We start from the raw sequence: 24,349 nt of genomic DNA on the forward strand, positions 1-24,349 counted from the left end.
CCCGCTCTCGCCCCGACAGCTGGGAAACTCCTGCGGGCCGAGTCTGCAGATCCCGGAGCGTCCCGGTTTGGGAGCCGCTCAGCCCCGAGCGACTGGGGTAAGAGACCCCACTTAGCCGCAGCCTCCTCCCCAAATAACATCGCCCCCACCCATCGTGAGAGGCTTCCCTGGGAACTGGAGCGGGAGGGGACTCCGAGGGCCAGTCCCGACCCAGCCCAGGAGGGGACGGGGCGTGGAGAGGAGCCGCCGGAGACGCAGCGACTGCGCCGGGCGCACGGAAGTGCAGGGGACGCGCCGGCCGGCCCTTGGCTGCTGCCGCGCCCAGGACTTCCAGTGGCCTCCCGGGAGCTGGGCAAGGGGAGTCCTTGAGCGATCTACGGATGGAGGATAAGCCACGGAGAAGGCTAGACCTGCGGTGGGCTCCCAGGTCCTTCCGTGCTCCCGCCCCACTGGTCCGTGCCTAAGAACTGTGCTCCTGGCCAAGGGCAGAGAGCCATGGAGGAGCCCGGCACGCAGTGCGCCCCGCCTGTGCCGCCGCCTGCGGGCTCCGCGACCGCGGTTCAGGAGGCCAACCTCTCCGTCCCTCGCTCCCCCAACTGCAGCGCCCAAGGCTACATTTACCAGGACTCGGTTGCGCTGCCCTGGAAAGTGCTGTTGGTCATCCTGCTGTCGCTGATCACCTTAGCCACCACGCTTTCCAACGCTTTCGTGATTGCCACTGTGTACCGGACCCGGAAACTGCACACCCCAGCCAACTACTTGATCGCCTCCTTGGCGGTCACCGACCTGCTCGTGTCTATCCTGGTGATGCCGATCAGCACCATGTACACGGTCACCGGACGCTGGACGCTGGGCCAGGCGGTGTGCGACTTCTGGCTGTCGTCGGACATCACCTGTTGCACCGCTTCCATCCTGCACCTCTGTGTCATCGCGCTGGACCGTTACTGGGCCATCACGGACGCGGTGGAGTACTCGGCCAAAAGGACTCCCAAGAGAGCAGCGGGCATGATCGCGCTGGTCTGGGTCTTCTCCATCTCCATCTCCCTGCCACCCTTCTTCTGGCGCCAGGCCAAGGCCGAGGAGGAGGTGTCGGACTGCGTGGTGAACACAGACCACATCCTCTACACCGTCTACTCCACGGTGGGCGCCTTCTACTTCCCCACCCTGCTCCTCATCGCCCTCTATGGCCGCATCTATGTGGAAGCCCGCTCCCGGATTTTGAAACAGACGCCTAATCGCACCGGCAAGCGCTTGACCCGAGCCCAGCTGATAACCGACTCCCCTGGGTCCACATCCTCCGTTACCTCCATTAATTCGCGGGCCCCCGACGTGCCCAGCGAATCGGGGTCTCCGGTGTACGTGAACCAAGTCAAAGTGAGGGTCTCCGACGCCCTGCTGGAGAAGAAGAAACTGATGGCCGCTAGGGAGCGCAAAGCCACCAAGACCCTGGGCATCATACTGGGAGCGTTTATTGTGTGTTGGCTGCCCTTCTTCATCATCTCCCTGGTGTTGCCTATTTGCCAGGATGCCTGCTGGTTCCACCTGGCCATCTTTGACTTCTTCACATGGCTGGGTTATCTCAACTCCCTTATCAACCCCATCATCTACACTATGTCCAATGAGGACTTCAAACAAGCATTCCACAAACTAATCCGCTTTAAGTGCATACTACGTTGACATGTCATTTGCAGTGGGGTCGCCCAAGTGGCCTTTGGGGACCCTGTTGGGTCTGGTTTCTGCAGGTAAGGTCGACTCTTCTTTCACTGTTAACTGGGTCAGAAGGAGTCTCTCCCGGGCCAGGGCAGTGGATCCTGAGACCCCAGGACAGCCTCCCACCCCACAGAGAGAACACTGAAAGGAGAACTGGTCAAAGGAGTGCAGGGCTTTCCTGCTAAGGAGGAGGCGCCTTGCCTCCCCCAAGCCTCCAGCTCAGCACTGACCTGGCAGCAACCAATCTGAAGGGGGGCTGCCTCTCTCTTTGTAAGTTGATGGAAAGGTGATCTTTGTCCAGCTTTGGTGGCATGGATGATGACCTCTAGAGCCTGTGGTACTTAGACTTGTCTGACGCCTACAGATGAGACAGATCTACACGCAGCCTGGCAGTTACTTGAACTAGATGTTTAATTCCCTTTGTTGCGGGGAAACTTTGTGTTACGACTCCGCCTATGAAGAGTTACTTGGGCATCCCTCAATCTTCAGTTTTCGTTGATCTAAACTTGGTTGGAGGAGCTTGTGGATTTGGGGCTTCAAACCTTAAGTGAGGCTTGGATGGTGCAGAGAAACCCCGAAGAATTAACAACAAAATCCTGATGTTAAATCTGTTTTTATGACAATTGATATGGAGTGGGGTGGGTGTTCGGAATGGTAGATGGGGAGAGTTAACTGAGAACCAACACCTCTGATTGTTTTCTGCAGATTTCTTCCTTTCCCATTCCTGATTAGTGATTGTTGAGCCACATTTTTCACAACACATACAAGACGTGGTGTGTGCTAGTGCCAAAGTCTGCTGATGGCTTTATTTCTCCTTCTAACTTCATGTGCCTGTCCTTTTCCACGTTTAAATCACCATACATGGAGGGTGTGCTGGGTGACTCAGCCCAAACAGCTGCTACCAATGGAATCATGCAAATTGATTAATCTTACAGAAATACTGCTCTTCAACGAGAAGCATTTATTTGTTTCTTATCCAAGTCAGTGAAATGTGAAGGAGACCGGTGACATAGGAATGATTCTTATGTGACTTAGGAATGGAGGGCATTAGGAGAATGTATATTTTGACTTGTAAAAAACAATCTACAATGCATGAGACTTTTTCCTGACAGTCCTTTGCACTCTCCATCTGTAATTCCCTTGTATGCTAACATGTAACGTAACCAAGAGAAGCGGCTCTCATCTGGACAATGCAGGCAAAGCCCTCACAAGTATATGAAAGCAAAACCCAAACATAGCACCTGTTTCAGTTCCTGGCTGTTGAAGGTTGGGCACGAACAAAGACTTACAAAATGACAGTGCAAAAGCTTTAGAAAAGTGCAGCAGCGCTAACATTGCACCTGTTTTCCTTGTGACTCCTGGGACAAACCCTGAGGTTTACGAGGCAGTCAGAAAACTTGGGAAGCCTCTGCACCTTGTCACTGACTTGACACCTCAGGGGTGTAATATTGGAAAGATTTTCAAGTGTACGTGCCCTTTCAAATTTCAACAAGACTTAGATGTTGTCTGAGATGCACCCAAGATTTGGGTGTTATCTGAAATTTACTGTGAGGACTTCACAGTACAGGGAAAGATTACCCCTGAAAAATGAAAAGCAAAAGGGAAGCATTATCTATATATAAAAGCACTAGTCCCAAAGAATCATATGCACAGGGGGAAAAAGTGTCTTATGCAGTGTATTAGGTACTCTCCTAATCTCCAGAGAAGCTCCACACCCCATTCTTCAGCGTGGCTCCTTGCACCTGATAACCTTTTGTCTCTAGAAGCAAGTTGTCTTTGTAAAATGGAGTCTTTCTCTGCTTGAATCTCCCCAGTCCAAATTGTCAGACAATGGATGTATTCAGCTAAAGTACACAGCCTGCCTACTTGGGCAGAGTTCTGCTCTGGGGAAATGACTTAAAAATATACTTTTCAAAAGTGCAAATGTGAGCAAAGGACCAAAAGGGAATTTTGATCACCATTTATACCTGCTACTGGAATAAGATAAACTTTTCAGCATTAGCTAATCCTGTATTTCACCTGGACCCCCAAGTTTCTGCACTCATTCATTGCTTGTGATATTTCTCCTATGGAGAAATCTAGCTTGCTACTGGTAGGAATGTGCATAAAGCCCGGTGTTTGTTGTGTTTTAATATGTTTGTCTTCTGTTTATGCAATTTGTGTTTTCTTTGGGTCTACAAGGCAATTTAGTCAATATCTAGGAGCCTGAGAGGGGAAACATGGAAACAATGACGAATATTTTCCTTACAGGGCACCTGGAATGACCGTGTCCTCCCTCATATTAGTAAAGCACACTTTAGTCCCAGAGGATCTTTGCCATTTTGTAGATTACCCATACCAATTTTTGCTTGAATATTTGGCTGACTTGATCAGAGTTTGGAGCATATTGTGTGAAATAGAAGCTTGCAAACCTTGTAGTTTTAAGAGCTCAAGAATCATCCTCCAGCATTGCACATGATTATGCAAAGTATATTATTCATCCCAGGAGTATGTAGTTAAGACTGTTAAACTCCTTTTCAGTTACAGCTACCTATAGCATAGTTTGTTTTATAAACTAGACACTTGGCTGTTTTGCAGATCATAAAATGGAAGATGGAAATGATTAACTTTGACAGAAATGAAAAGTTAGTTTCATTGGCTGTGATGAAGATAGTTTTCCACAGTGCTTAATTGCACAGATTATCACACAAATATATGAATGTATACTCATCCAGAGATACCACTACTGTCTTGCATTTCTAGGGATTTTAGAGTTTCCTTTATGAAAAATGGACACTGCACCATGGGTGGATGGTAACTGAGTTCAACAAATTTCCTACAGAAAAGTATTCTTCACTTCTCCTTTGTGACCTTAATTTTCTCTTTAATCAGGAAACCCTAAAAGAACTATAATTTACTCAAGTATTGAAATCTCAGATTATGTGTATTTGATGGCGTTGCTGTGACTGAAAATTGCCTTTGGTATTTCACCTTCCAACAACTGTGTAATAGGAAATGAAATTTAAGAGATAATGAAATAAAGTCTTTTGTGTTCTAAAAAGCATGGGTTCTAATCCTATTAGTATGAAAAGGTTCATTGAGCGGACCTGGGTTGTGTGTTCAGAAGGTTGAGTCAGCATAGGAATCTGATGACAAATTATATTGTAGAAGACTGGCACATACTGACATGATTTAGAGTATTTCATTTACAGCTGTAGGAAGCATTTAGAAAGACACATTTTTTCAAAGATGGTCACTTTAGGCACACAATCTCAAGATTCTCTGAATGGGCATTCCTGGAATATGTAGGCTCTGTGATGGCCATAAGATTCCAAGGTACCATTGGTGCTTAAAATAAAGCAAAAAGGAAAAGGAGCTGGGTTAAGCACACATTTGGGGGAGACCTGAGAAGAGGAGACTGACTAATTTGAACACCAGGCACTCCAAGATGGTGTCTGGTATCAGAGTCCTAGGTTTTAATTGCATATAGCACATGTGATGGCTGTGTGATTCTTCCTCCCAAGTGCACCTTAGTACACTTACTGCAAAGGGTTAGAACCTGCACCTGTGAAAGCACTCAACACATAGTAGTTTCACTTCGGTATTGATTCCTACTGTCTCCTCAGTACACAGGGAGTCTGTGGCAAGCATCAACTGTGGGCCACTTGAGAGCGTTTGGACCAAACTAGCCTGATGGTAGAAACTTGACAAAAAGGAACTGAGACCTTCAGGTGTTCACACGTACTCTCCTGGGCAGGTGACTCTAGTCCTAAAGGCCAAAAGACAGCGGGAGAGATACTTACTGTTGTTGTTAATAGCTCTAAGGACTTAAAGAAAATCGCCATATATTTAGTTCCCCACAAACCACTTACCTTTTCCCCATCTACTCGAGGCTGACTCTTGTGACCACCAGTGTGTCAGAGTAGAACTGAGCTCTGCAGGATTTTCAGTGGAGCTAATATTTTTGAAGCAGGTTGCTAGGCCAGCCTTCCACAGTGCTCTGGTTAGGCTCAAACCTCCAACTTTTCACTTAGCAGTCAAGTGCATTGACAATTTGCACCCAGTACTTTGTAACCCAAACCAGGTCTATTGCCTTCCAGCCAATTCCAATGCACAGTATCCTCCCTATAGGACAGAATGGACACCCCCCTCCCCCAAGGGTTTCCAAAAGGACCCTCGTGGCACAGTGCTTACCCCTCCATTGCTAACCAAAGGGATGTAAACCGACTGCTCCACGGCAGAAGGATGTGGCAGTTGGCTTCTGGGAAGAGTCCAGCTTCGGGGAACCTCTGGGGGCAGTGCTACTTCATTAGCCATAGCTATACCGGCCTGCTTCAGGACTCTTTACAGAGCAGCTGATGGCATCGAACAGCGGACCTTTCGGTTAGCAGCTGAGTGCCTAAGCATTGTGCGACCAGAGTTCCTCAGTAAGCTATGCTGACTCATAATTTTACAGTCAATGATTTAAGGGAGCCAACAGCCTCATCTTTTTCCCAAGGAGCACCTGGTGTGTTTGAACTGCCCACCCTTTTATTAGCAAACTGAAACCTAACCTATAAGGTCCTTCAGTAATGCTATTAAAAGACAAATAAATCCCACACCCCAAAACTTGCCATCCAATAGATTCCGACTCATAGTGAGCGTATGTGGCACGCTCTTATTCACGTCTGAATTCTCCTCCATGTTTACAGAAGAATGGCTGTCTTCCACTGTGCAGTGTTTCCTGTCTCATGACCTCTTTCCTCAGCATCCCATTTCCATTTGCCCCCTTACCTACGTAAAGTAATGATGGCCATAGAAGAATGATGTGTTTTTCTAAAATGATGCTTTTTTACCTGTGGTGAGTTGAGTAGATGGCCCAGGATTTGTACATTATATAAAAGGAAAATGTTAGTGTAAATACATAATTAGTGAAGGCACAAACTTTCAACGGTGACGCGCTAGTTTTCTGGAGGGAAGAAACCGATAGGGAAGGCCTGACGCTTCTGCACCTTTCATCAAAACCCATTCTTCAACCTTCCACCAGGGGGCAGAGTCCTCTGAATTTTTTAGTAGATGCAGACACCAGTCAACACGGACTCTGCAAGTAGTCTCACCTTCTCTAAACTCAGTGAAAGCGATGATCCATGAACCCGAGGGAAGGAGAGGAAGGTTGCTCACAGCCTTAAAACAGCAGATTTTTCAAAACTACAAATGCAAGCAGAAAATCCATTAACATTTTCTTCATATATGCAAATTCAGTTCATTTTCTTATTCATCTCTAGTCCTGGAAGAATGCTAAAACCTTAATATTTTAAAACATTGTGATTTTGATTAATGTAGCATGAGGTAAAATGAAAGGTTAAAATGAAAATAATTTATATTAAAAATTAAGGGAGCTAATTATTAACTTAAGAGTTCCTGGTACTGTAGCCCTAAAATGATGAAGCCCTCAACGATTAGCCATAAAGTTAGTGGTTTGAACCCATTGAGAAGCGCCTGAGGGACAGGACTGACTGCCTTTTCAAAACCATGGGGAACAGTTCTATTCTGCAGATGTGTTGTCTCCATGAGTTAATGGCATAGTGGATTACGTGTGGGGCTGCTAACCACAAGGTTGGCTGTTTGAAACCACCAGCTACCTGAGACAGTTGAGATTTTCTACTCCTATAAAGATTTACAGTCTTCTTGGAAAACCTATCCGATAGGGTCACCATGTGTTGAAACTGACTCAGTGGCAGTGAGAGCTTTTATGAGAATGATAGTAATTACGAAGAGGCTTCAAAAAGTTCATAGAAATGGAATGAAAAGATACTGGAAGTTTTCATGAACATTTTAAGGCCCCCTAATATGTACTTACATTTATTTATTTTCCACAACTATGATGGTTTGTTACAACTGTGTTTTTATTTTTAAAATTTTTCACCAGTTTAAGGGTGATGCATCTGGAGCTGCAAGGCACTTACAGCTTGTCATTTACCATTTAAAGAAAGGTTGCTTTTCCACAGAAATAAGGTGTACTCATATGTCAGCTTTTCTGGGAAGGCAGATTTCCATGTCTCTAATTTTGGCATTTGCATTAAAAAGAGGCATTTATAAATGTGAGCCTAATCTTTAGGATCTTGAAGCTAAGTTTCTGTATCAGAAACTAGATCATATAAAATGGAAAAACAGACGAGGTTAAGTCATTGCCATTTCCTAACTATGGCTCCCCAGGATTTTCTTTGACCCTCGTGGGGAGTTTCCTATGTGCCATTTCACATGTCTGTCAGTTCAATTCGGCTTTCAAAGTCAACATCTGCAGCTCAGCTGTACACTTGGATTGTCAGTGCTGCTTGAAAGTTGGTCCCTGGAGTTGGGCCAACTGACAAATAGAGTGGCTTAGCACTATTTCAAGGATAGTTTTTTGGGAAAAAAAAAAAACCCACCATCGCCACCGCCACCGCCACCAACCACAAAAACCAAATTCCCATTCCTTTTGACTTATGTGTACACATTTCAGAAGATAGAAGCACTCTTTTTCAAAGTTACTCCCTGGAAATCTTTATAAAATAAAGAATGGCCGTATATTATCTCCTGTCCCCAACATGAACAGATGGTGATGTCGGGATCCATTTATGGTAAATGCTTTTAAAAATCCACTCCTGGCTTGCCGAAATGAACATGACGACATGACTCACATCCTCTGTGACTCTGTTGGAACCTTCCCCATGTCAGCCTCTCATTGGCCGCCCTGCATGGGGAGAAACAGATTCCAAGCGACCTCCTGCTCACACCAATGTGCACACCGTGTGCACACTTGGGAAAGCCGTGCTAGAGCAGCCCATAACGAGTGGATTGCTTAGTCAAGGCGGAGCTATATCAAATGTGCTTTTTGTTAAGCACACATGCTCGGATCATCTAGGTCCATTTGCTAATCTGGGTGTGAGGATGTGTACAGGCTTTTGACTGCCTCTGTCATTCATCAACATTACCTTGTTTCTAAGTAACATGAGCGAGTTCAGCGCTGCACTGAAATATTTGTCTGGGGAATCAGTTTTATGGCAGGAGTTCTGGTGGTGCACTGGTTAAGCACTTGCCTGCTCATCTAAAAGTTGATGGGTTTTGAACCTCTGCTGGTGTAGTGCTGACCACAAGGGCAGCCATTCGAAACCACCAAGTGGTCCTCAAGAAAAAGATGGGCCATTCTACTCCCATGAAAGTCCCAGTCTCAGAAAACCCACAAAGGTAACTAGTTCTACTCTGCCCTCCCGGTTGCTATGAGTCAGAATCAACCCAGTAGCATTGAGCTTGACTGTTCTTCTTGGCGCCTTTGCTCAGAAGAAGAGCTTGGAAATCTGCTCCTGTAAGGACTGCGTCTGGAAAACTGTGTATCACATGAGGTCACCAGGATGAAAACCTGATTCCACTGTGCCTCTCAACAATACTTTGACAGCTAAATGACCCTGCATCTTTCCATCCCCGTCTTGCCTGACCTTCATGCCCTTGAGTCCGCTCTCCTCCTTTCTCTCTCTCGTTTTAACCTGACCCTCTAGGCTTTTCCACAGAGTAATGATGTGGGAGCAATCATACAGAGAGGAGCTGGGGACCAGCTACCCCATGAGGTCCAAACATTGCATTATAAAACGTAAGAGTAAGACAATGAAGTTCAAAAGCCGCAGTGTAAAGCCAACTTTGGCAAACACTTGCACATCCCCCTGTAACACGGTAAAAGAACACACAATACTGTGTTTTCAGGTATAAAATAAATGGGATGATCCAATTGTTTTCAACTTTGCCTACAGATTAGATTCACCAAGGGAGTTTTACAAACAAATAAAACAAAAATTTGCTCAGACCTCTGTTTCAGACTAAATTATTTTATCTACATAATTCTAATGTGTGAGCTCACTGGGAATGCACATCTAAAGCTTTAGTATACTTGGCACATGCAGAACAGGAGGGTGTAAAAGGGGTCATTGAATTAAACAGAAAACAAAATACATTTGCATTTTTACTATTATTACCATGTTGCAGTGGTACTTCTCAAAATGTAATAGTGAGTTGGTTAAAATGCAGACATGGATTCAGTAGTTCAAGAGTGGAGGATGAGATTCTACCTTAACAAGTTCTCAGGTGATGTCAGTGTGTCCATGGACCAACCACACATTGAGAAATAAGGAGCCACAGGAAAGCATTCCCTAATATGAAATATGTAAAAAACTGTGCAGATGAGAAAATGTGCCTTTGAAGGTACAAAAGGTTGTGTTTTCCTTGCTTGTTTACATGGTATTCATATGCCAGCTTCAGCAGCTGTTAAATGTTCCCCTTAAATGCTTTCTCCCAGATGCTTCAACTCCTCACTCTTACCCCAAACTAACAGCTACTTCTGCATCTGAATCAGCAAAGCATGGCCCTTAGATTCAATCATTTCTTTACATCACTTCCAAATAATGGCTTTGTCTTCTGCTTAAAAAGAAGCAGAAATGAAAAAGGAAAAACAAATCTACAAAAGCAAGAAACAATTGCCAGCATATGGCAAATAACACAACTAGCTTAGCATCCACGTGAATGCCTTCTTCCAGCACATTTAAATCACATGTGAGTATTGAATCTTTTGTAAACCCTAAACCAGACCAACCACTCACCACCATGTTGGTTCAGACTCATTGCAGCTCAGGGAGACCCGGTGGAAGAGCATCGAACCACCGTATCGGCTGGCTTATCCAGGCTGGAGTCTTTCTGGAAGCAGATTGCCAGATCTTTCTTTCTTGGAGCCGCTGATGATTTGGAACCATCAACTTTTGGTTAGCAGCCAAGCATCTTAACTACTGGACAGCCAAGGTTCCCTTCATAAGCACAAGTAATTATTTTATCAAAGGCGAAAGGTGAACTTTCCATCCATAATATTGAATTCACACTGTGTTTTGAGACAATGTCCTTTGACAGCGATCCAGAAGCTTTTTATTGCATGAGAAACTCCTTCCTCATATTTTATTCCCCAAATATTTCTTAAGTATTTTTTTTAGTGAAAGCAATTTAAATTATTAATGATAAATGCTCAGCAATATCTTGTGTCCTACCCATATAACTGGAACGGTTGACTTTCCCAAACTTAGGTTGGGAATGCGTCAATGACTCCTACTTCCGTTAAGTTACTTCATTTTCATGTCTTACTTAGGTATTTCAAGTTAAATGCATAGTGTCAGTGTCTCAGTCGGTGTTCATTTTACGCAACAGAACAAACTTTCAAGTCTCTCATTGCCTCCATGTGTAAATACGGTACTTTGAATGGCCACATTGTGGGGAAAGCAACTGCCTTATTTTAAAGGGGATGGAGGTAGAAGCAGAAATGAGCACTACAAGGTTAGCAGCTCAAAACTACCAGCCACTTTGAGAAAGAGGAGGCTTTCTACTCCCCCGAGAGCCAGTCTTCAAAACCCTTACGATCGCTGTGTGTCAGAATCATCTCGATGGCCGTGAGTTTGCTTTGTATCAAACATTGTAACTAGCCCCCCTCCCTCCACTGAATCATCACGACACTATCACGAGATAGGTATTATGTTTGCTATTATGATCATCATCTTCATGCAGTAGCGGTTACAAGAATTTCACCCAGTTCTGTAGCTGTGACAGTTATGGTAATAGCACTATTTGAGTAACTCATATTCAGATTTTGAAAGGAAACTGTATGATTATATGTTTCACATAGTCATTCAGAATATCATTGTCCAAATTCTAATCCGAAGCATTAAAGTAGACTAGAACTGTAGAAATTTAATTCTAAGTACAAAGGTCTATCTAAAGGACACAGGTTTCCCTCTTGCCTTGCTCCCCACTTTCTCCCTCCCTGACCAACTACCACCATTACTAACTAGAGCACCTGCCATGGTTCCCCTGACTTTCCTAGGAGAGTGAATATGTACATTTAAATGGCTGGATATGGCAATGTTAAATATAGATGTTCTGCTTTGATGAGTAATGCATGACATGAGAATTTTCCTTTTTGGGGAAGTTACTGGGAGTTATATAGCTATAACATTTAGGCACTTGGGACTTTGAAGAACTTTTATCACATAGATACAGCTTTTAAATTAATGGTTATTATTTCTCTTAAAAATATTATAAGTACAACCTCTCTTCGCAAAAGGTTTTCAAGTCTTCCCATTTCTTCTTAAAATACCAACACAAGCAAGAAAAATTAGTATAACTTTCGAAGAGAAAATTAGAAATAATAACAAAACTGACTTAAAACCAAAGCATGTAGACAAGTTATTTAAAAAATAATTTACAATGTTGAAAGGGGCAAAAGATATCCCAAATTTCAAATATGATTTATAGAGAATATTAAGTAAGTCTTAAGAAAGACAAAGCTGGGCTAAGGCAATTCATCCTGATTAGGAAGACCGTGGGCACAACATAATGGCATCCAGGGATTGACAGGGAACTGACTGCTAAAATGGGAGATGGGATTGAAAGGTAAACTGTCACAAATGCATGTTTGGAAGCAAATCAGTAAATCACAGTTTCAAGCAGGACCACGAGAACAGAAATGGGTCTATGATTTGAACACTTACACTAAACATGATAGAAGGGCATATCAGTTCGGTTCAGAGCCCTCCCACCAAGGTGTTCAGGATATGATCCATGACTGGGAAACCCTAGTACCCCAATTTCTATTAAGGGCACATCCAGGAAAGTCCTGAAGAACCAGGCCACCCCTCAGTGGAATAGCTAGGGAAGTGATGGTAAACCACTTTCTCAGGTGCTCTGCTTGAAGGCAAGGCTACTCACTTTGCCAATTGATGATCAGGAAGAATTCAATGGAAGCTGAATCCATGGGGAGACTCAAAATGGATGGATGGGTTCCTCTGTACATTGGTTGGGTTATATGGTACTATTGAGTCATTTTTGACTCATAGCGATCCTCTACTTACAGCAGAATGGAACACTGCCCGGTTCTGGTCCATCCTCACATTGTACCTGTGCCTGAGCCCACTGTTGCAGTCACTGTGACAATCTACCTCTTCTGGTACCTTACTCTTTTTCGATGTCCGTTCACTTTACTGAGCATGATGTCTTTCTCCAGGAACTGGTTTCTCGTGACAGAATGTCCAGAGTAAGGACGATGAAGCCTTGCCAGCCTTGCCTCCATGGAGCATTCTGCCTATACCTCTTCCAAGACAGACTTGTGTATTCGTTTGGCAGTCCATGGCGCTTTCAGAATTCAGCACCACATTTCAAATGCATCGATTCTTCTTCTCTCTTCCTTATTCAGTGTCCAACTTTCCTATGCATATGGGGCAATGGAAAATGCCATGGCCTGGTTCAGGCACTTGTTAGTCCTCAAAGTAACAACACTGTTTTTCAATACTTTAAAGAGGTCGTGTGTATCAGATTTACCTAATGCAACTCATCTTTTGATCCCTTGACTGCTGTTTCCATGAGCATTGATTTTGGATCCAAGCAAAACAAAATCCTTGACAACTTCAACCTTTTCTCCATTTATCCTAATGTTACCTATTGGTTCAGTTGTGAGGATTCAAGTTTTCTTTATATTGAGTAATAATCCATACTGAAGACTGCAATCTTTGATCTTCCTCAGAAAATGCATCGAGTCTTCACTTTTAGCAAGGAAGGTTTGTGTCATCCGAATATCACACGTTGTTAAACTTCCTCCAATACTGATGCCACATTCTTTGTCATATAATCCAGTTTCATTGATGATTTTTTTAGCATACAGATTGAAGTAAGGTGGTGTTGTCATTACAGAGTCTGGTGTCAACTTGTGGAGGGGTAGAGTCTAGCCTGTCAATCAAGTCGCAGCTTGATAACCACATTTGGAGATGCTAAGGAGATAAATAGCTCACTGTAGATGGGATACACACACATTCCCTGGGAGATATTCCTGTTGACAAGCCACATGGAGACAGATTGATGGAGGAGCTGGAGGAGCCACATGGAGACCCTTGCCAGCGCTGAGATGCTTCTACCACCACTGGATCCAAAAGACTGTCCACCCACTGTGCTGCGATCTTCCTGCTTTCAACATCATTGCATTGCTGTGTGATTCTAAAGAGGAATTTATGGACTAGTATCAATATATGGGATAATATTGGACTTACGGATTTGGTATGGAGTGGGCTGGAATGTTTTCTCAATATACAATTGCTTTTATATATAAAATTCTCTCATACACATATGAGTGTCCTTGATTTTTTTTTTTTGTCAACATGATTCCTTGGATGTGGGGTACTAGTGGGGTACTAGAGAAACAAATCAAGAAGTTGGAGAGTGGATGCTTGTTTGACCTCTGCCACATGGCAGTTTTTCTTCTTTGGCTAGCCAGAGGTCAGATATGGCCATGCAGTTCACCGTGTTGTTTTCTGGAATGAATATGGGAATTAAAAGTTTTGGTTCCTAGAAATTGTCTTTGGTTATTCCCGTGTGAAATGAGGAAAATGAATGTTGTTAATGTATATTTTGAGGTCATGGGCTAAAATTACCCCTAATTTCTCAGAGAGCTTAGTGAAAATGACTGACAGAAGGTCAAAATGGCAGATGGCAAGCCTGGCTCTGGCTTGGTGCTGTCAGAGGCCTATCCCATATTTTATATCAATGGAATAGTTTAGATAAGGATTAAGATAAGCTAAATAATGATTGAACGTGACTGTTTTAATAATTGAGATTAGTATCTGATTCTACTTTATTTATACTGATTTCTTCTGCTTATTATTGATGATATAATGATTGATAGAAATGATTATTGAGAAGTATGAAACTAGAGAGTTTGTAAGCCTTGCTTTCAGCCATTAAAATTTGAATCTTTAAATAGGTTAGAACAAGCCTGCAAAGAAGGCTCCGAAAAGATAAGCCCCACCCAGTTATTTGGAGTACTTAGGACATTTGCATTCTAAAGGGCTTGCCTAGGGGTCTGTTGACAGATGAGGGGTGGGGGAGAGGAACTCCTTTGAATTTTGAACTAGTGGTTTGTGCTTGAGGTTGGGGAAAAAAATCTGGAACCATGAAGTGAACTTCTCTCTAGGAGTGAACGTAAAGGAAGCCTGTAGGCAGGCTGCAATGTTTGCTAGGTGACCGACCACCTGGATCCACTTGTTGAGTGGAAGTGGGAGAAATGCAGCCATAAAAAAATGGGTTGAGTCTGGCCACTGACACGTGAACCTAGCTTACAGCAACTAGAGGAGAAGACTGGTTTACAGGAACTAGAACCTGGTTTATAGGAACTAGAAGAAGAACTAGGCGAGTTGACTGGGCTGAAGTTGAGGACCTAGCCCAAGGGGGCCAGGTGTGTTGAGAATTTGTGATGGGCCCCATGGTCTAAAGGCAAGAGCAGCCAATGGGCACTCTGGGGAGGCTAAGTGAGGCAGCCCACATTGAGTTGGCCAGAACTTGATCAGATGAAGAGATGATATTTGAGCTGGTGAGCTGATGCATATTGCTACTGACTTTATGGATGGCCTGTCCTGATTTGATTTTGCTTATGGATGTGGACTTCACAAGGTTCCAACTGGAATGAAGATTCTTCGTGCCAAAGAATATGATTGTCTCCTCAGAGCACTGGGTTGATGTAAGTGGGCAGTATAGAAATTGGGTACCCAAAATGGGGAAGATAAAGGCATGAAGCAGTTGGCTTACAAACTTTCATAGGTGCTGGAAAATATTCATAGGATTATAGGATTAAGGTATATGTGTTCACATAAGTATAGAATATTTTTGCTTTGGTCACTTCTAGAATAGTATGCTTAAATGAGGCTTTGGCACATATTAAATTGTATGCTTTTTGCTTTCATCCTGTTAGGTACTGATATGATTTTATTATTGTTTTGTTAAAAATTATGTATGGCTAAAGAGTTGTGTAAGTCTCAAGCTGACAAGGGGTGGTGGTCTGTGGTAGTTACATAATCTAGTGTCAACTTGTGGAGGTGTGGAGTCTAGCCTGTCAATCAGGTCACAGCTTGATGACCTCATTTGGAGATGCTAAGAATATAAATAGCTTGCTGCAGGTGGGATATACACATACTTTCTGGGAGACATTCCTATTGACAAGCCACATGGAGACAGGCTGATGGCAGCCAGAGCCTTGGAGCTGGAGGAGCCACGTGGAGACCCATGCCAGCACTGAGATGCTTCTACCACCACTTGATCCACAAGACTTTCTACCCACTGGGCTGTGATCTTCCTGCAGTCAGCATCATTGTATGGCTGCATGAGTCTAAAGAGGAATTTATGGACTAGAATCAACATATGGGGTAATATCAGATTTATGGACTTAATCTGGACTGAGCTGGGACGTTTTCTCAATATGCAATTACTTTTTTTATGTACAACTCTTCTTATACACATAGGAGTGTCCTGGATTTATTTCTCTAGTCAACCCAGACTAAACAGAGATGGTGAGATGATGCAACCCTGACATAGACCTTTCCTGATTTTGAACCATGCAGTATGCCTTTGTTCTGTTTGCACACCTGTCTCTTGATGCACATACAAGTTCTGCAGGAGCACAATGAGGTGTTCTGGAATTCCTATTCTCCTCAAGGTTATCCATAGTTTGATATGATCTGCAGTCAAATGCCTTGCCATAGCTCTTCTGACATCCGCTGTTACCTGTTCGTTATTTCCTGTCCTTTTAAGTTGTTTCTTTCTTCATGAATGATGTCTTCACATAGCTTGTTGAATCTTCTGTCATTAATGTTAAATATATCAAATATGTTCTTGAGATGTTCTAGGAATTAGGGTGGGAAAGAACACACGTCATCTTTTTGCTCTCATGGACTTGGTTTCATTTTCTTTGGCTTTGTCCTGAACTTACATATGGAAAATTGGTGGTATTTTCCACAGTCAGACACGGGCCTGGTTTTAGATATGGAGCTTCACTAGGCTCTCATCCCACAGATATAATCAGTTTGATTTCTGTGTAATCCATCTGGAAAAGGTCTTGTGTATAGTTACATTTTGTGTTGTTGAAAAAACGTATTTGCTATGAACGGTGGTTGTACTGTAAATTTCTGTATGCCATCTCCAGCTTCATTTCTATCACCATGTCCGTATGTTACAATTACTGCTCCTTCTTCTGTTCTTCCAATTTTCATATCCCAATCTCCAATAAATTTCAATGCATCTCGATCACATGTTTGATCAATTTCAGGCTGAAGACATTGATAGAATTCTTCAGTTTCTTCACTCCTAGCTTTGGTGTTTGGTGCATAAATTTGAATAATAATTGTATTGATTGGGTTCCCTTGAAAGCAGATAGCTAAAATGCTATCTTTTTGCTCTGCAATGTCTTTTTTTTTTTTTGCAATGATTTTGCAATGTCTTTTTTTTTTTTTTTGACAATGAATGCCACTCCATTCCTCTTTATTGTGTTAGTCCTAGTATAGTAAATCATGATTTTCTGATTCAAAATGAACAATACCAGTCCATTTCAGCTCACGAATGCCCAGGACATGGATCTTCATGCATTCCACTCATTTTTGACCATTTCTAATTTTTCTAGATGCATACTTCACACATTCCAAATTCAAATCATTAGCAAGATTTCGTAGCTGCTTCTCCTTACCTTGAATCTTGCCCCATAAGCAAATGAAGACCCTGAAGTTTCTCCTCTTCCAGGCTTTCCTCCATTCACGCCACCATGGTTGGCTCCCCATTGGAAAAAGCACCTCCTCCTCAGTCACCTTCCAAGTGCCCTCTGACCTCAGGGTTCTATCCTCCAGCACTAGCTCCAACAGTGTTCTGCTTCCATCCATTGGCCTTCAGTATATGGCAATGTTTCAGAGCTGTGCATTAGGCTTTCAGTGGCTCCTTCTTCCAAATTGCAGAGTTGAGTCCTTCTTCCTTGTCTGTTTTTACTCTGGAAGCACGGCTGCAGCCTGTCTGCTGTGCGTGTCCCTACTGGCATTTGACATACCATACATGACTTCCAGCATCACAGCAACACATAAGCCACCACAGTATGCCATCGGGTCAATTCCTACCCATAACGACCTTGTGCTCAACAGAATGAAACACTGCCCTGGACTGTGCCATCCTTCTAATTGTTTCTGCTTGAGCCCATTGTTGTACGTATGTGGTCCACCATAGGCAAGTGGTGTATTGTACATTGTAGCTGTCCAAAAACTTAGTGCTCAGAATTTAAGCTCTACACTAAAGATTGAAAAATTATAAAATAATGTACAAAATCTCTTCCATTTTGAATGAAAACAAAAAAACTAAAAATAAGAGAAAATTCTCCTCAAAATGGTTTTTTTGTGTGCCTATACTGTGATACTTCAGTTGTCAAACTCAATTCATTCCAACTTCATGTTTGAACACCAAAAATTTTGAGAACTGAACATATTTTTCCTATAAGAAATAATGGAAAACCAAATAATTGGTTGTGAAGCCCCAACATTATACTTAGAAATTATTTTTTTCCGGAACTTTAAATCACTACGGAGGCTATGAGTCTTCCTGCATATCACTGTCTTGGATGTGGCATTGCCAGTGGATTGGTTCTGATTTACCCAAATTAACAGTAGCTTTTCAACCTATTTGATGGTCTGGGTTCTTTATGTCATGGTTGATGATTTCATGCCTTCCATTACCTTTGCCACTTTAATCATATTTTATTTTTTCAAAAATGTTGATAGTGTAGATTTAGCCTAATCAGACAAGTGGCAATATTATTCAAATTTCACAATGATTTCTTTTTTTAACAATATGATAGTTCTCACAATTTTCCTCTTATCTTTACTAGAATCCCAAAATTTATTTGGAGACATGGTTATGCTATTTTATGCAAGTAAAGTGCAAACAAAGAGCACAATGATGAACATTTTAAGGCACTAACACAAGCACTTTATATTGTCTGAGCAAGAGTGGCACTTAGACTGAAGTGTCCCTCTATTTTGTCCTCTGCTCGACATGACTCATCATTCACTCAGCCCATACAGGTTTTTTAAGTTGGATTTTCTTGGTTTGATTATTGAGCAAAGTTACTAATATAAAGGAGATTGTTTTTTAATTTCATGGTTTGAATAGTGGAAAGTTCAAGCTTGGAGTCCTTTGAGAAGGGAATTCTCACAGTATCTTTGTTATTACTAATTTGTTTAGAAACAGAACATGCATAACAAAAACTAGTAAATTTAGAATTGGAACTCGGACATACACCATCCTTGGCTAAATTCAACTTTGCCATTTGTCAATTGTGTTATCTCAACCTTATTGAGCATTAGTTTCTCTCCCATGTTATGTTCCCCATTAACAGATGTTTGTTAGGAAGATTAAGCCAATTTCTATATAGAAATGCTTGGTCCAGAAATAACATTGGTGCTTACTGGGTGGTGGCTTTCTTCTATTTAGACAAAACATACCAGGCCATTTGTGAGAGTTAAGTTTTGTGTCAACTTGGCTGCATCAGGATTGTCTGTGGTTAGAGCTAGTAATCTCTTAGAATCTAATCTAATATAATGTAATCAGCTTCATGCTGAGATCTGATGTGAGCAACCAAGCAGTTGTATGAGGGTTCAGGTAGGGCATAATCCCCTTAGTCAGGTCACAGCCTGGAAGAAGTGTCCTTGGAGGTGTGGCCCAATTTCTAGAGAAGTAGACGCTGTGGAGAGTATTTGCTTCTTGTTGGATTCAGCCCCTGCATCTGGCTTATTGAGCTCTGGTTCTTTGGACTCGAATCAAAACCCATCATTTTACCTCCCAACCTGGACCTTAAAACAGCCTACCAGCTGCCCTGCCAATCTTGGATTCATTTTATTCTACAACAAGCTTGGCTTACGGACCTTGGATCCATCTATCACTGCATCCACTAGCCATGGTCTTCCTACTGCAACGTTCTTCTTCCTGGTTTGTCAGCCACAATAGCTGTGTCAGGGCTCTGAGGCATATGCTGTACTTTGGTACGTACATGTGGATCTGGAGTAAAATTGAGGATTTTTAAAGGATATTATTCAGACAATGATTTCATTTGTTTGTAAGAATGTAATTATGGCTCTCAAATAATTTTTAAATTGTTGTGAGAGACAGGATTGATGTTATGTCTCAAAAGCTTGACCCCTGAGCAATGTGAATCAAGAGAAGCCGCTAGATCAGTGGTTCTCAACCTTCCTAAAGCCATGACCCTTTCATACAGTTCCTCATGTTGTGGTGACCCCCAACCATAAAATTATTTTCGTTGCTACTTCATAACAGTGATTTTGCTACTGTTATGAATTGGGCGACCCCTGTGAAAGGGTCTTTCGACCCCCGAAGGGGTCATGACCCACAGATTGGGAACCGCTGCTCTAGATTAACATCTGATCTATGAATTTGAGCTAGATTGTATTTACCCACTTTTACAATTGTGTGAGCAACTTTCATGCTGCAATAATTCACTGACATCAAATCTGTCACAACTCATAATGACCCCATACAGAGCTTCTGAGGCTGTAAAGCTTTACAGAGGCAGAAAGCCTCAACTTGCTCCTGTGGAGTAGCTGGTGGGTTTCAACTCTTGACTGTGATTAGCAACCCAATGCATAATCTACTACTCCACTGAGGGTCCTTTCAATTTCTAAAGACTATGGAACTTTGAGTTTTCAGATTCCAAAAATCTTGTTTTCTTCTTATTATTGGTGTATGAGGGAAGACAAGTTATTCAATCTCGTTGTGTTATCACTAAAAGAAGGCTAATACTGTAAAAATACTGGAGATAATTTCTGGCGTATAGATTACGCAAAGGTGACAGAAGCTTCCTGACTGGCTTTGAAAGTCAGTTCAAAATAAGTAGCACACAGAACAGAGTATAATGGAGTCTGGCCTCCATATTTAGCAGCAGGATCTCTTTATGCCAAGGCTTTCTGAGCTCCTTTACAGTAAACAGAATAATGATGATTGAGTTCTCTGGAGAGGCAAAACCAATGAAGAAAGAAAATTATAGTACAAAACCGGCTCATACAATTGTAGAAGCAGATAAGTCCAGTCTGATTCAAATCCCTGGGTGAGGTGTTAACCTGGAAGCTTTTCCTGACTCAAGTCACTGGGGAGTGGACAAACCAGGAAGGAAGAAGACCAACCCGGAAATAGAAAAATAAAGCCGGAAGCCCGGAAGCTGATGGATGCTGAAGCAGATGAATCCAAGGTCGGCAGGTCAGATGACAGGTGAGATAGCAGGTCAGATGGTTGGCATCTGTTAGCTGTCAGGGTCAGCAGGCAATATGGTGACTGTTGTCTTCAGTTCAAAGAACTGGATATCTACAAGCCAGGTATAGGGTTTAGACCCAACAAGAAGCAAGCTAGCTACCCCACAGCAACCACTTACATATGAAGTAGCCCATGGCTATCAGGCAATATCCTTCAGTTGCATCGTCTGTGACTTGAGTTAGGGGGTTGCACTCCACCCCTAATTTTATTACAACTGATAGACTGCTCGCTCACAGGATCTCATTACAGAGTCGATCACATGGTGTGATGTAATGTATTTTATGCATAGTAGACCTTAACTGCCACATTACTATAGATCCTGACCCAGACAACATGACAGAAAACCTAACTATCATGGTGATGGTGTAAAAAGTGAAAATATTTCTGAATAAAAAAATGTCCTATCTCCAGACTCCATATCTAGCAGAAATACAGACTTGGTTTTATGCGATCATCTTTCTTCTCGTAATGAAAATTTTTGTGTTGAAAGAGAGTCAAGTGGTTGCCAGCATCACAGTGAAAAATTTGAGTAAAAAATTTTTGGATGGTAAATAAACAAGATTCTGCACCCAGAATGCACTTCTAGGATGCACAGATAATGGTGAAAATTAAGAGTGGCTAATGCACTCTCCGTCAGTCAACTCTGTACACTGTTTTGTTTGCAACCTATGCAATCCTAAATCATTTAATTCTTGATTTTCTATGAATGAATTCAGCTATTGATGAAACAGGAATATGATTGATAAAAATGTGAAAATAGTTCAGTTCACTGAGATTGCATATTGTCATATTTTAAACCAGGACACGATTTTGATTTGACTCATGAACTGGAAACAGGAATAAAGAAATTGAGGATGTCAGTATTGGAAAGCCATTTTGCATCTCATCGTTGCTGTCACCAACCATCTCTGAAAATCAACTATCACACTGAGCCATAAATGAAGGGGTTGGGGCCTCCTAAAAGAAAAATCACAAGAGGGGGTAGGGCTGGGGATTTGAACTCATTTTTCAGTTTGATCTATTTTTAGCAAGTCAAATCTCAAAATACTGTAATGAAGGCCAGTATAACCCAATGAGTACAAGGGAAGGTAAAAAGTATTGCTACTAGTTTCCCAATTCATGTACCTGTAGATGTAGATGTATTCCATGCCAAAGGTGTCTCTGTCATCAGTGGATGTCTGTGACCAAGTTCTCTAAGTATATAATTTCCTTGAAGTCATTAGAGCTTCTCCACAATAAGACCGCTTCCAAGGGGACCCAGTGGGCCAGTTAATGTCAAGGCAGCCAGATCAGCTCATAAAGTTATGGTGTCTGTTTTTTTGTGTGACTCTAAAGAAGTAATTTTAATATACTTTCTTAAAGGACAAAAGAAAGCCAGGGAGGCTTATTAGAAAGAAATTTTAAGAAAATAGAAAATTGCATTAAAAAACAAAACAAAACCAGGAAATTTGTGCCAAGGAAGGATTTGCCATCATGATAAGGTAGCTGCTCATTCTTTGAGGGTAGCAAACCCTGTCACACAAGAAACTTATTGGGAAACTTGACCCCATCCACCCTCCATCCTTGATCTAGCTCCTTCAGACTTCTTTTTCACCATTAAAAGGAAAATTATTTGAGTCCCTTGAGAATGCCAAAATTTTTGATATGGTATAAATTGAAGAGTGCAGCATTTTGGGGGGACGGGTTAAGAGATGGAAATACCATCTTCAGAAATGTATAGACCAGGAGGGAGGACACATCGAGAGACACTGCTTTCCCACTTTCATGATTTTATTTAACAAAAACGTCTGTGATTTCATACAGTATTTGTTAGTCTTGTAAAAAATTAATAAAAAAACAATTATTAATGTTTAATGAACTATTTTTAGTAAAATAAGGATCATTCACTACTTCAGTTTGTAGTTTCTACTTATTGTTCTTATATAGATCAGCTAAGTATTGTTTGAGGCATCTATCTTCAATAGATGGAAACCTGTCAAGTGATTTATCACAGTTATTGCCTTAAAAAATCATATCAGTGGGGAAACTGCAATCAAGTGCTTCACTATTTGTGTGAAGTTTATGAAACTGATTTTTCTGAGTCTAGAGGCGAGTCCTATGACAATGCTGCCAATATGTTATCGCATGATAAGGGCATGTAATTGAAAATTATAGCATGCAATGAATATGTCATTTACATACTATGTGCTACACATTCACTTAATCTTGTACAACATAGCATGGTATGTTATTTTCTGAAAGAAGATAATTATTTATCTACTGGTCAGTTGCTCTGCACATTATTTTGTCACCTCTGCTTAATGGGCAGTTCTTAAAACATATTTAGGCAATGATTCCAGTATTAAAATGTCTTTCTAATACGCTCTGGGTAGTTCATGCTGTAGCAACTAGTGCTGTGCTAGAAACATTTCTTTAGGTTCTAAATGCCTTAGAAAATATGAGGAATCGTTTAAAAACTTTGTGGAATCATGGGATTGAGAGAGAATGAGTTTTTTCCATAAACTTTGTGAAACACCCTGGTATTTCTAAAGATCAGACACTGAAAGGAAATACTGACAAAGAGAAGCTAAAAACATCACCAACAAAATGCAAACACTGAAGTATGTATTGATTGTGGTGTTAATGGAGTAATGCCATAGCAGCATTTTCATTGGGTGAGGGAAGCCTCCCTAAGATTCAGAAGAAGTACAAATACATGCACAGATCTCTACCAGCACTTAGCCGAGCATTTGCATTATGTAAGAAAAGATTCTGACATTTTTGTACGCATGATAAATGAAGTCTGCTCAATATGAATTATTAAGCACTTCCCATTGCATGAATATTAGAAAGAAAAAAATGGCAAACGTTCTCCAGATGTATCCTTGGATGTCAAAGACAAGCTTTGTAGAACCACACATTGTATCATCACCGATACACTTGAAATCTGAGTGAAAGGAAGTGTGAAATATCTGAAGTTTTATTTCCTTTTTAAACAATGTGAATATCCCTAATGAACAAGGAATGTTAGCTTATACCAGTAACTTAAGTACAAACCTTAATGGATAAGTACATTTTCATTCTTAAATGAGAACTGTTTAGAAAATCAAAAGACAATTTTTACTCCTGTAAGTGTATTATGATTCCATGATAGAAGAAAAAATATAATGCATACTTCCCAATGTTGAAATTGTTTGTGCATATTCCTAAATTTAATTATTACTAACTGCACAAGAGAACATTAAGTTTCATCCCTAAAAAAAACCCTCAAAAACACTTAGCACACAGCAGTGATTCAAGAAAGACTTAGTTCATTATCCTTTTATATATAGAAGTAGTGATTGTTTGGCAATTTAACTGTGACAAAATCATTGAAGAATTTGTAAGAGTACTAAACAGTAAGAATTTTAAAAATTATTACATGTTAAGGAAGAAAGAGCTAGCTAAAATAAAGGTAATTTGTTATAATATTTATATTTTGCCCATTAGATTTTTTATGACCATTTTTTCAGATGTTCACTTATAA

General features: G+C 41.6%; 1 protein-coding gene across 1 annotated transcript; it reads left to right on the forward strand.

The window, feature by feature from the left end:
- Positions 1–287: 287 nt before the first annotated feature.
- HTR1B (5-hydroxytryptamine receptor 1B) lies at positions 288–4,717 on the forward strand. Its single transcript, XM_045294478.1, has one exon. The coding sequence runs from the start codon at positions 496–498 to the stop codon at positions 1,675–1,677; it is 1,182 nt and encodes a 393-aa protein (XP_045150413.1). The 5' UTR covers positions 288–495; the 3' UTR covers positions 1,678–4,717.
- The last annotated feature ends 19,632 nt before the right edge of the window (positions 4,718–24,349 follow it).

Source organism: Echinops telfairi, unplaced genomic scaffold (assembly GCF_000313985.2).
Source record: "Echinops telfairi isolate 266 unplaced genomic scaffold, ASM31398v2 ScPeMD7_3533;HRSCAF=4204_0, whole genome shotgun sequence".
In the NCBI taxonomy this organism is placed as follows: Eukaryota; Metazoa; Chordata; class Mammalia; order Afrosoricida; family Tenrecidae; genus Echinops; species Echinops telfairi.

Coding starts and splice junctions, on each gene's coding strand:
- HTR1B (XM_045294478.1), top strand. CDS start 496: ATGGAGGAGCCCGGCACGCAGTGCGCCCCGCCTGTGCCGCCGCCTGCG.